This window comes from Papio anubis, chromosome 2 (genome assembly GCF_008728515.1).
Source record: "Papio anubis isolate 15944 chromosome 2, Panubis1.0, whole genome shotgun sequence".
Lineage (NCBI taxonomy): Eukaryota > Metazoa > Chordata > Mammalia > Primates > Cercopithecidae > Papio > Papio anubis.
Genome location: NC_044977.1, coordinates 155,203,068 through 155,216,593, shown reverse-complemented (window position 1 = coordinate 155,216,593; position 13,526 = coordinate 155,203,068). Strand labels below are relative to the sequence as shown.

The following is a 13,526-nucleotide window of genomic DNA, read 5'->3' as shown; positions in this document are numbered from 1 at the left end:
GAAAACTATCAAACAGGAAGGACACTGAATTAAAAACCCCATCAGTACATCACCATCATCAAAGACCAGAGGCAGATAAAACCACAAAGATGGGGAAAAGAAGAAAAGCTGGAAATTCAAAACAAGAGCATCTTTCCCTGCAAAGCGCGAGCGAGCTCATCGCCAGCAACGGATCAAAGCTGGACGGAGAATGACTTTGACGAGATGAGAGAAGAATCATCAATTGAGAATTTAATGACCGAAGAAACTAAGGAAGAATTGACGGCTAGACTAAATGGTTAATGCAGAGAAGGTCATAAATCCAATGAAAGAGATGAAACCATGACACGAAATAATGCGACAAATGCAATAAGCTTCAGTAACCCACTGACAATCATTGGAAGAAAGAGTATCAGCATTGAGGATCAAATGAATGAAATGAAGCGAAGAGAAACCAAAGAAAAAAGAAGAAAAAAGAAATGAACAAAGCCTGCAAGAAGTATGGATTATGTAAAAAGACCAAATCTACTTCTCCTGATTGGGGTGCCTGGAGTGAGGGGGGAAATGGAACCAAGTTGGAAAACACCTTCAGGATATCATCCAGGAGAACTTCCCCAACCTAGCAGGGCAGGCCAACATTCAAATCCAGGAAATACAGAGAACGCCACAAAGATACTCCTCGAGAAGAGCAACTCCAAGACACATAATTGCCAGATTCACCAAAGTTGAAATGAAGGAAAATCTAAGGGCAGCCAGAGAGAAAGGCCTGGTTACCCACAAAGCAAAGCCCACGACTCACAGCAGATCTCTCGGCAGAAACTCTCCAAGCAGAAGAGAGTGGGGGCCAATATTCAACATTCTTAAAGAAAAGAATTTTAAACCCAGAATTTCATATCCAGCCAAACTAAGTTTCATAAGTGAAGGAGAAATAAAATCCTTTACAGATAAGCAAATGCCAGATTTTGTCACCATCAGGCCTGCCTTACAAGAGACCCTGAAGGAAGTACTAAACATGGAAAGCGCGAACAACCGCACCAGCCATCTCAAAACATGCCACAAAATGTAAAGACCATCGAGGCTAGGAAGAAACTATATCAACTAATGAGCAAAATAACCAGTTAATATCATAATGGCAGGATCAAGTTCTACACATAACAATCTTAACCTTAAATGTAAATGGACTGCTCCAATTAAGAGACACACACTGGCAAACTGATAAAGAGTCAAGACTCATCAGTCTGCTGTATTCAGGAGACCCATCTCACACGCAGAGACATACATAGGCTCAAAATAAAGGGATGGATAAAGATTTACCAAGCAAATGGAGAACAAAGTGCCGGGGTTGCAATACTAGTCTCTGATAAAACAGACTTTAAACCATCAAAAATCAAAAGAGACAAAGAAGGCCATTGCATAATGGTAAAGGACCAATTCAACAGGAAGAGCTAACTATCCTAAATATATATGCACCCAATACAGGAGCACCTAGATTCATAAAGCAAGTCCTTAGAGACTTACAAAGAGACTCCTTAGACTCCCATACACAATAATGGGGAGACTAACACTCCACTGTCAACACCATTTGCACAGATCAACGAGACAGAAAGCCAACAAGGATATCCAGGAATTGAACTCATCTCTGCAGCAAGCAGACCTAATAGACATCTATAAACTTCCACCTGAATATACATTCTTCTTCAGCACCACATCGTATTTATTCCAAAATTGACCATGTAATTGGAAGTAAAGCACTCCTCAGCAAATGTACAAGAACAGAAATTATTACAAACTGTCTCTCAGACCACAGTGCAATCAAACTAGAACTCAGGACTAAGAAACTCAATCAAACCGCCAACTACATAAACCGAACAACCTGCCTGAATGACTACTGGGTACATAACGAAAATGAAGGCAGAAATAAAGATGTTCTTCAAAAACCAATGAGAACAAAGATACAACATACCAGAATTGGGACACATTTAAAGCAGTGTGTAGAGGGAAAATTTATAGCACTAAATGCCCACAAGAAAAGCAGGAAAGATCTAAAATTCCTGATTAATTCTTAACATCGCACGAAAGAATAGGAGAAGCAAGAGCAAACACATTCAAAGCTAGCAGAAGGCTAGAAATAACTAAGATCAGAAAGCAGAACTGGAAGGAGATAGAGACACAAAACCCTCCAAAATCAATGAATCCAGGAGTTGGTTTTTGAAAAAGATCAACAAAATCGACAGACCACTAGCAAGACTAATAAAGAAGCAAGAGAGAAGAATCAAATCGACGCACTAAAATGATAAAGGGATATCAACTCACCGACCCTTACAGAAACAAAACTACCATCAGAGAATACTATAAACACCTCTACGAAATAAACTGGAAAAACGTGAAGAAATGGATAATTTCCGACACTTACACTCTTCCAAGACTAAACCAGGAAGAAGCTTAAATCCCTGAATAGACCAATAGCAGGCTCTGGAAATTGAGGCAACAATTAATAGCCCAACAACCAAAAAAAAAAGTCCAGGACCAGATGGATTCACAGCTGAATTCTACCAGAGGTACAAGGAGGAGTTGGTACCATTCCTTCTGAAACTATTCCAATCAATAGAAAAGAGGGAATCCTCCCTAACTCATTTTATGAGGCCAACATCATCCTGATACCAAAGCCTGGCAGAGATATTAACAGTGGAGAATTTTAGACCAATATCCTGATGAACATCGAGCAAAAATCAATAAAATACTGTTCCGATTCAGCAACACATCAAAAGCTTATCCACCATGATCAGCGGGTTTCATCCCTGGGATGCAAGGCTGGTTCAACATTCAGAAACGTAATAAACATAATCCAGCATATAAACAGAACCAGCAGCATAAAGTAAACCATGGTTATCTCATGATGCAGTGCTGCTTTTGACAAAATTCAACAGCTCCTTCATGCTAAAACGTCACAATCTGGCACATTGAACGTATCTCAAATAATAATAAGAGCTATTTATGAATAAAACCCACAGCCACATCACTGAAGGCAAAAGTGGAAGCATTCCAGCCACTGGCAAGACAGGATGTCTTCTCTCACCACTCCTGTCTAACATAGTGTTGAAGTTCTGGCTAGGCAATTAGGGCAAGAGAAAGAAATCAGGGTATTCAGTTGTGGAAAAGAAGAAGTCAAATCGTCCTCTTGCAGATGACATATCAGGCGTATTTGAAACCCTCAACATTGTCTCAGCCCAAAATCTCCTAAGCTGATAAGCAACTTCAGCAGTCTCAGGATAAAAATTAATGTGCAAAAATCAGCCAAGCATTCACACCAGCAACACACAAACAGAGAGAGCTAAATCATGAATGAACTTCCATTCACAATTGGCTTCAAAGAGAATCAAATACCTAGGAATCCAACTTGGGGATGGAAGACCTCTTCATGAGAATCGCCAAAACCACTGCTCACTGAAATAAAAGAGACAAAACAATGGAAGAATTGTCATGCCTCATGGATAGGAAGAATCATCGTGTTCAGCCATACTGCCCACAAGGTAATTTATATAGATTCTAATGTCCCACTGGCTACCAATGAGTTTCTTCACAGAATTGGAAAACTGCTTTAAAAGTCTATGGGAACCAAAGAGCCCTCGTGATCTCCAAGCACAATCCTAAGCCAAGAGAACAAAGTTGGAGGCATCACGCCACCTGACTTCAAATCCATACTCTGCTAAGGCTACAGTAATCCGCAAACAGCATGGCAATGGTACCCAGAGATATAATCAATGGAACAGAACAGAGTCCTCAGAAAGGACACACATCTACAGCCATCTGATCTGGACAAACCTGGAGAGAACAAGTCAGATATTCTATTTAATAAATGCGCCGAAAATTGGCTAGCCATAAGTAGAAAGCTGAAACTGATCTCTTACCTCTTATACTAGTAATGAATTCAAGATGATTAGAGACTTAAATGTTAATCTAATACCATAAAAAAAATCCTAGAGGAAACCTAAAACCATTCAGGACATAGCCAAGTAAAGACTTCATGTCTAAAAACACCAAAAGCAACGGGCAGCAAAGCCAAAATTGACAAATGGGATCTCATTAACTTCAAAGAGCTTCTGCATGCAAAAAGAAACTACCATCAGATGAACAGGCAACCTGCCAGAACGCAGGTACCTTGCAATCTACCTAATTTCGACAAAGGGCTAATATCCAGAACCTACAAAGAACTCAAACAAATTCTACAAGAAAAACAAACAACCCCATCAAAAGTGCGGGGCAAAGGATATAAATAGACATTTCAAAGCAAAGACATTCATACAGCCAAATGGAACACATGAAAAATGCTCGTCATCACTACCCAGAGAGATGCAAAACGTAAAACCAACAGGAGGTCATCTCACCAGTTAGAACAAAGGACGGTCCAAGCAGGGAAACAACAGGTGCCAGAGGATGTGGAGAAATAGGAACACTTTTACACTGTTGGGTGGATTGTAAACTAGTTCAACCATTATGGAAAACAGTATGGCGATTCCTCAAGGATCTAGAACTAGATGTACCCATATGACCCAGCCATCCCATTACTGCATATACCTGACAACTATGCTGCTCTAAAGACACATGCACACGCATGTTTATTGCAGCACTATTCACAATAGCAAAGACTTGAATCAACCCAAATGTCCATCAGTGACAGATTGGATTAAGAAATGTATAACATATACACCATGGAATAATTATGCAGCCATAATGCCATTTAGAGTTTGTGTCCTTTGTAGGACATGGATGCACCTGGAATCCACCATTCTTAGCAACCATTCAAGAAACAGGTTCCAACACCATGTTCCTTTACTCATAGTGGGAACTGAACAATGAGATCACTTGACCGGGAAGGGAACATCACACACCGGGCCTATCATGGGGAGGGGAGGGGGAGGGATTGGTATTGAGCTATACCTGATGTAAATGACGAAAGGATGGGTGCAGCACACCCAACAAGGCACAAGCATACATATGTAAAAAACCTGCATCGCTATGCACATGTACCCTACAACTTACAGTGCATAATAATAATAAATAAATTTAAAATAAAATAAAAAAAAAAAGATCTCTACAAACAAAACTATAAAACACAGATGAAAGAAACTGAGAGGATATTTAAAAACAAAAAAAACAACAACAACAACAAAAAGACATCTCATGCTCTTGGATTGTAAGAATTAAGACTGTTTAAAATGTCCATACTACTCAAATTGATATACAGATTCTATGCAATCCCTTTATCAAAGACATTTTTTATAGAAATTGAAAAAAAAACCCTAAAATTCATATGGCCCCACAAATTACCCACAATAAGCAAAGCAATCTTGAGCAAAAGCTGGAGGCTTTACACCACCTGACTTTAGAATATAATACAAAGTCTTATTACCCCAAATGGCATAATCCTGGCATAAAAACAGACACATATACCAATGCAACAGAACAGATAACCCAGAAATAAGTGCACACAGTTACAGCTAACTGATTTTCGGCAAAGGCACCAAGAACATATCGTGGGGAAAGGACAGCTTCTTCTTCAATAAATAGTAGTGAACTGCCGGGTGTGGTCACACGTACCTGTAATCCCAGCTACTCGGGAGGCTGAGGCAGAAGAATTGCTTGAACCCAGGAGGTGGAGGTTGCAGTGAGCTGAAATCGCGCCACTGCACTCCATCCTGGGCGACAGAGTGAGACTCCGTCTTGGAAAAAAAAAAAAAAAGAGAAAGAAAACACTGGGGATTCTTAAGAATATTAGTCTGGGTAGAGTTTTGGGGCAAGACCTCAATAGCATGTGCAACAAAAGGAAAAACAGAAAATTGAGATTATATCAAGCAAAAAAGTTTCTATATAGCAAAGGGATCAATAAAGAGACAACCTGTAGAATAGGTGAAAATATTGGCCAACTATTCATCTGACAAGGGATATAAGGAACTCAAACAACTCCTTAGTAAAAATGAAAACAATCCAATTTACAAATGGGCAAATGATCTGAATAGACATTTCTCAAAGGAAGACATACCAGTGGCCAACTGGTATACAAAAAAGTGCTCTCATCATTTATTACAAAGAAAATGCAAATACAAAATCACAATGAGATATCATCTTACCTCATTTTCAACAGTTATTATCAAAAAGACAAAAGAATAACATGCTGGCCAGGATGCAGAGAAAGGGGAATGCTAGTACACTGTTCGTAGGAAGCTAAACTAGTATAGCAACTGTGGAAAACAGTATGGAGGTTCCTCAAAAAACTAAAAACATCTACCATGTGATCAAGCAACTCCACTGCTAAGTATATATCTACAAGAAAAAAAAAATCAGCATATCAAAGAGCTATCTGCACTGCCATGTTCAGTACAGTACTATTGATAGTAGTGAGACATGGAATCAACCTAAGTGTCCATCAACGTTTGAATGGATAAACAAATGTGGTATTTATACACAATGGAATATTATTTAGCCATAAAAAGGAAATTCTGTCATTTGCAGTGACACAGATGGAACTAGATGACATTATGTTAAGTGAATTAAGCCAAGCACAGAAGGACAAATATCTCATGTTCTCACTTATATGTGGGAGTTAAAAAAAGGTTGATCTCCTGGAGGCACAGTACAATGATTGCTACCAGAGGGCGGAATAAAGAGAGGTTGGTTAATGGGTCCAAAAATACAGTTAGAAGAAATAAGTTTTAGTGTTTGATAGCACAGTAGGGTGACTATAGTTAACAATAATTTATGGAATATTTCAAAATAGCTATTAATAGAAGATTTGGAAAGTTCCCAACACAAAGAAATAATACATATTTGAGGTGATGGATATCCTACTTACCTAATTTGACCATTACACATTAGATGCATGTATCAAAATATCACATGTACTCTATAAATGTCTATCAATTTTTAAAGTATAAAAAATTTAGCCAATATTTCAAACATAGAAAAATATAATACAGATATAAAATAAGTACATTCTAAGTAAGACTTTTTCTAACTTAAGAGTTACCAGTTTATGGCTTCTACTATACAGAGAACCCATCTCAAGTTTATTTTCTCTCTGAAACTACAGAAACAACAAATTATTTCTAAAAACACAAAGTTCTTTGACAAGTTAAGTGGAGAATAGACTAATTAGAATATAATAAACCTGAAAAAAGAAAGGCTACAGTACCTCCTTGATATCGGTGACAGACAACATCCAAAGATAAATATAAAATCAGCATTATTTTACTAGCCAGAGGTGTCAGAGTCACTAGGAAATTCAATATTATTTTAAGTCATGCCTGAAAACCTTGACTTTCTTCCTCTTCATTTTCATTGCCAGCATGCACAGTAAGTAGCTGGTTTCTTTCTTAACGGAGATTTCTTACACTCAAATAACTTTTCTCACTTTGAAAGGTACAAGTGAGTAGAGAACAATTTTTATTGTAGCACTGAATGCAGATACTGGATAGAGGCCAGGCCTGCTCATTATCAAAGTTAGTCACTGATGCACAGCAGTTGCCTAGTCCATGATTTATATTTGTATTTCAGCATAATACGAAGTTAGCATATATAATAAACTTTTGTAATCACCTGTGAATATTATTCAAAGCTAGTAATTTAAATCCATAAACAAAAAACCAAAACACAAAGCAAAGCAAAAGATATACACATATAACCAAGAATATGTTTATAGTTTAAAAATGAATTAATCAGCTAGGTGCAATGGCTCATGCCTGTAATCCCAACACTTTGGGAGGCTGAGGTGGGAGGATCACTTGAGGCCAGGAGTTCAAGACCAGCCTGGGCAAGACAGCAAGACCCCATCTCTCAAAAAAAATATATATATATGTATACACACACACACACACACACATATATAATATATTTTAAAATGTTTTACAGAATGAACTAATCTAATTATACAACATATACAGTAAATCACAATAAAAAATGTCCTTCCTAAGTGTTCACATGCATATACTCTCATTAGCTTTATGCTTTACCAAAAAATAAGGTTTAAAAAAAAATTAAACTGCAACTATATATATATAAAACTTTCAGAATTACTATGAATTACTGATTAAAATAATCCTCATCATGCCCAGGTGTGGTGGCTCACGCCTGTAATCCCAGTACTCTGAGTGGCTGAGGCAGGCGAATTACCTGAGGTCGGGCGTTCAACACCAGCCTGACCAACATGAAGAAACCCTGTCTCTAATAAAAATATAAAATTAGCTGGGCAGGATGGTGCATGACTGTAATCCCAGCTACTTGGGAGGCTGAGGCAGGACAATCACTTGAACCTGGGAGGCAGAAGTTGTGGTGAGTCGAGATTGTGCCACTGTACTGTAGCCTGGGCAACAAGAGCGAAACTCCATCTCAAAAAATTAAAAAATAAATAAATAATCAATCATCATAATGGAGAAAATGAAAAAACATTAAAACTTGGGAGGCATTTTAAAGGTGATACTGCTTCACATTTAGATTACAAATGTTGAGAAAGTAAGATCAAATCTCAGAATTTTAAAGAAAAAACTAGTGATGAATTATCAATTATGTTAGCTTTTATAAGTTTCATGCACTCCTCCAATCTCCACTCACATCTAGCTGAGAATCATCCTCTCAGATTTCAGAAAAAAGGAGTATGTCACAAGGTACAGCATCCTGAAGGGTGTGATTCATAATGTATACATAGGCTATGAGGCTGTTATAGCCCTCAGAGTATGAGATGGACATTTTCAGCACTGTGTTCAGTCACTATTACTCTCTCCTACAAACTCTAAAACAACAACAAAACAACATAGAAAAGTAGAATCTGTTTTCAAAGATAATCAGCTCACTTTTTGTGAAGGAACTCTCCAGCTGCCACAGCAACAGGGCGATGTGCCGAGTACACCAAGTGGTAAACATTTTCACAGTCTTCATTGGAAAGAGCTTCTTCACTTCCACTGAAAAATACAGAAAGTAACATCTGATCTAAAGCAAATGTTTATTTTCAGTTTTACTTTTATTTAAACTTTGTAAAGTTCACTATAAAATTCAAGGCTTAATAATTTTTGTCTCATCTTTCATCTTACTTTGAAAGTTATGTTTCTTCTTTTAGTATAAAAGACAATAACACAAAATTCAGAAAATAAAGATTCAACAAGAAGAAAATAAAATGCCCACAATTATTCTACTTTTTATTTATTTATTTATTTATTTTGAGACAGGGTCTTGCTGTGTCACCCAGGCTGGAGTGCAACAGCATGATCTTGGTTCACCACAACTTCTGCCTCCCGGTTTCAAGTGATTCTCCTGCCTCAGCCACCCGAGCAGCTGAGATTATAGGCACCCAACACCACGCTCAGCTAATTTTTTGTATTTTTAGTAGAAATGAGGTTTCGTCATGTTGGCCAGACTGTTCTCTAACTCCTGACTTCAGGTAATCTACCTGCTTCATCCTCCCAAAGTGCTGGGGTTATAGGCATGAGCCACTGCGTCTGGCCTTCTTCTACAGCTTAAAATCTTAGAGCCAGGCGCGGTGGCTCATGCCTATAATCCCAGCACTTTGGGTGGCGAAGGAGGGTGGATTACCTGAGGTCAGGAGTTAGAGACCAGCCTGGCCAACACAGCAAAACCCTATCTCTACTGAAAATACAAAAATTAGCCAGGCGTGTTGATGTGTACCTGTAGTCTCAGCTACTTGGGAGGCAGAGGCAGGAGAATCGCTTGAACCTGGGAGGCAGAGGTTGCAGTGAGTCAAGATTGTGCCACTGCACTCTAGCCTGGGCGACAGAGCCAGCCAGACTCAGTCTCCAAAAAAAAAAAAAAAAAAATTTGGGTAGAATAAAAACATACTTCCAAGTAACCTGCAATTACACTGGAAACCACAAAGGTAATTAAAGGTTTCACAGACATTTATTTATTATTGTCTATTAAAATACTACATGTCTAAATTTTTAGGACATACATGAGTACTTAAAGGTGTATTTATTACTTTAGATATAGTTATTAGAAAACAAAAAACAAATGAGCTAAAAGAACCTGGTTCTTTACAAACAGTAAGATGGACAAACCTGACATGACTTATGAAGAAAAAGAGAATACGAATAAAATAGAGGATGAAAAGAATTAAGAAAGAATGAGTCTTGGAAAGTAATAAGAAGATCATGAACTATAAAATTATAAAACTGTGATAAAACATTTTTAAAAGTTTGCAAAAATGTCAACAGTAACACAAAAGAAATAACAATTAATTAATTAATTTTTTTTTTTTTGAGACAGTTTCTTTCGCAGAGGCTGAAGTGCAGTGGCCCTATCTCGGCTCACAGCAACCTCCGTCTCCTGGGTTCAAGCGATTCTCCTGCCTCAGCCTCCTGAGTAGTTGGGATTACAGGTGCCTGCCACCACACCCGACTAATTTTCTGTATTTTTAGTAGAGATGGGGTTTCACCATGTTGGCCAGGCTGCTCTCGAACTCCTGACCTCAAGTTATCTGCCCGGCTCAACCTCTTACAGTGTTTGGATTACAAGCATGAGGTACTGCGCTCAGCCAATAGAATTTAATTTAGATGGTTAATCACGGAAGAAATAGAAATGATAACAGACCTCTTGCACAAAAGAAATTAAAAACTGGCTGGGCAGGGTGGCTCACGCCTGTTAATCCCAGCACTTTGGGAGGCCAAGGAGGTGGATCACTTGAGGTCAGGAGTTCAAGACGGGCCTGGCCAACATAGTGAAGTCCCATCTCTACTAAAAATACAAAAATAAGGCGTGATGCCACGTGCCTGTAACCTCAGCTACCGGGAGGCTGTGGCATAAGAATCACCTGAATCTGGGAGGCAGAGGTTGCAGTGAGCTGAGATTGCGCCAGTGCACTCTAGCCTGGGTGACTTAGTGAGACTCTGTATCCAAGAAAAAAAAGAAAGAAATTGACTGTCACAGTTTTAATAAGATAATTCTCTTATAGTTTCAAGAAATAATTAATCTCTGTCTTAGGACACTTCTTTCAGAAGAGGAAAAAAAAAAAAAAGGCAAGAAACTATTGAAAGTATCTTACAGCCCGGCTCAGTGACTCACGCCTGAAATCCCAGCACTTTGGGAGGCTGAGGTGGGTAGATCACTTCAGGTCAGGAGTTCAACATCAACCTGGCCAACATGGCAAAACTCCATCTCTATTAAAATAAAAAAAGTAGCTGAGCGTGGTGGTGCGTGCCTATAATCCCAGCTACTCGGGAGGGTGAGATATGAGAATCTCTTAAACCTGGGAGGTGAAGGTTGCAGTGAACTGAGATCATACCACTGCACTCCAGTCTGGGTGACAGAGTAAGGCTCTGTCTCCAAAAAAACAAAAAAAGGTATTTTACAAAGAGAATACAAGACTACAACCTTGATTTTGAAGTTGGAAAAGGACAAGAAAAAAATGTCAAATTTACTCATCAACACGAACGTAAAATCCTAAGATATTAAATATAATACTGCATTTAAATAAAACAAAATATATCATGTTAAAAAAATTTATTCTAGCAATGCAATAGTGTTTACCATTAGACAAGTCTATTAATTTAACTTAGGCACGTTAATGAAACAAAAATCCCAGAAAACTCAGAATGCAAAGGAACTTCTATCATATTAAAATCTATGACAGAAACAAATAATTTTAAATGATTTCCTAGGACAAGAACAGGAATAGCTATCAGTGACACTGTTACAGTGCTGAAGGTGCTGTCTATGCAATTAGACAAGAGAATGAAATAAAAGTTACAAGGTTAGAAAAGGGAGAGACAGGTCAGGCATGGTGGCTCATATCTGTAATCCCAGCACTTTAGGAGGTCCAGGTGGGTGGATCACTTGAGGTCAGGGATTCGAGACCAGCCTGGCCAACATGGTGAAACTCCGTCTCTACTAAAAATATAAAAATTAGCTGGGCTTGGTGGCATGTGCCTGTAATCCCGGCTACTTGGGAGGCTGAGGCAGGACAATCGCTTGAACCAAGAGGTGGAGGTTGTAAGCTGAGACCACGCCACCGCATTCTAGACTGCGCAACAGAGCAAGACTCTGTCTCAAAAAAAAAAAAAAAAAAAAGGGAAAAGGAAGAGACAAAACTGAACTGAAACTGTTTGCAGGTTATATGATAATCTACATACTAAAATCAACAAAATCAACAAACTACTAGAATGCATTTTGGAACTCAGAACCTAAGAGTTCAAATAGGGTCCACATACTAGACCAACACAAAAATTAAAGGTTCTCTTCCTCAGCAGTAACCAAGCAGAAAATACTAAATACTATTCTAACAAAAATAGCATAAGGTATTTCAGAATTAACTTACTAAATAATGCACACCTCTATGAGAAAATTAAACCCATTAAGACCTAATGATATTTAAAGAAAGAAATCCAGCTGGGCATGGAGGTATATGCCTGCCATCCCAGCTACTTGTGAGGCTAAGAAAAGAGGATCACCTCAGTTCAGGAGTTAGCAGTTTTAATGTGCCATGATCACATCTGTTAATATACTCCAGCACGAGCAATACAGTAAGAATTCTTCTCTTTAAAAAAGAGGAGAATTCCAGCATGTTCATGCATAAGTGATATAACATAACAAAGTACTTTAAATTCTCCTAAATTTATCATAAAAGTCAATGGAGTTCCAATATTCAAAATCCCAGGCAGGGTTTTTGAGGCACTTGACAAGTATATTTTTAAAATTCATATCAAACAAAAAGCAGCCATAAGAAGGTAATTAGATTTTGAAAAAAAAGACAAAGAGGAGAAAACGACCCCATATTTAGAACATGTATTATAAAGCCACAATAATAAAGAGCACAGTGTTAGAGCCAAAATGTAAAAGGATTTCAAACAACAGTAGATCCCCGCATAGATATTTAGTTCGTGATAGATGTACCATCACAAAATAGGAAGAGGAGGATTTGTTATGTATGACTTTGCTAGGATATATTCTCTCACATAGATTCTATCTAGTTTTTAGTCAAACCCGTAGAAATACAGCTATAACATTTCTATTTTGAAATCTCTATCATATTAGTCAGACAATTTAATTGCTTTATTTTTTTCTTCTATATAATTCCAAAAAAAAGCCTATTTGGGAAACTGTCCCTTTGAGGGTTCTTCCTTTTGCAGCCTTCTTTCTCTCTGAGTCATTCATTCATTCTTTCATTCATTTATTTTTGATACAGGGTCCTGCTATTATCATCTATGCTGGAATGCAGTGGCTCCATCACGACTCACTGCAGCTTTGACCTCCTGGGCTCAAGCTACCCTCCCACCTTAGCCTCCTAAGTAGCTAGGACAACAGGCATGTGCCACCATGCCAGTTAATTTTTTTTATTATTTGTAGAGACAGGGTCTCCTCTATGTTGCCCAGGCTGTTCTTGAACCTCTGGGCTCAAGTGATCCTCCCACCTCAGCCTCCCAAAATGCTGGGATTATAGGTAGGAGCCAACATACTGGGCCTGCTTTGTTTTAAACAGAAAGGTAAGTTACATCATTGATATTTTCTCTAGGTAATTTTTATGTGGAAGAAGTAAACAATAGTTAAAA

At 38.2% G+C, this 13,526-nt stretch overlaps 1 protein-coding gene across 2 annotated transcripts in view; it reads right to left on the bottom strand.

Moving 5' to 3' along the window:
* STAG1 (stromal antigen 1) overlaps positions 1-13,526 on the bottom strand; it is a 327,523-nt gene that overhangs the window by 129,401 nt on the left and 184,596 nt on the right. The window contains exon 6 of one of the 2 annotated variants that reach the window (XM_031663743.1): positions 8,823-8,930. The exons of the other annotated variant lie outside the window; for it this stretch is intronic. Coding sequence (XP_031519603.1) covers positions 8,823-8,930 — 108 coding nt within the window. The remainder of the gene's footprint in view (positions 1-8,822; positions 8,931-13,526) is intronic. 2 annotated transcript variants of the gene reach the window in all.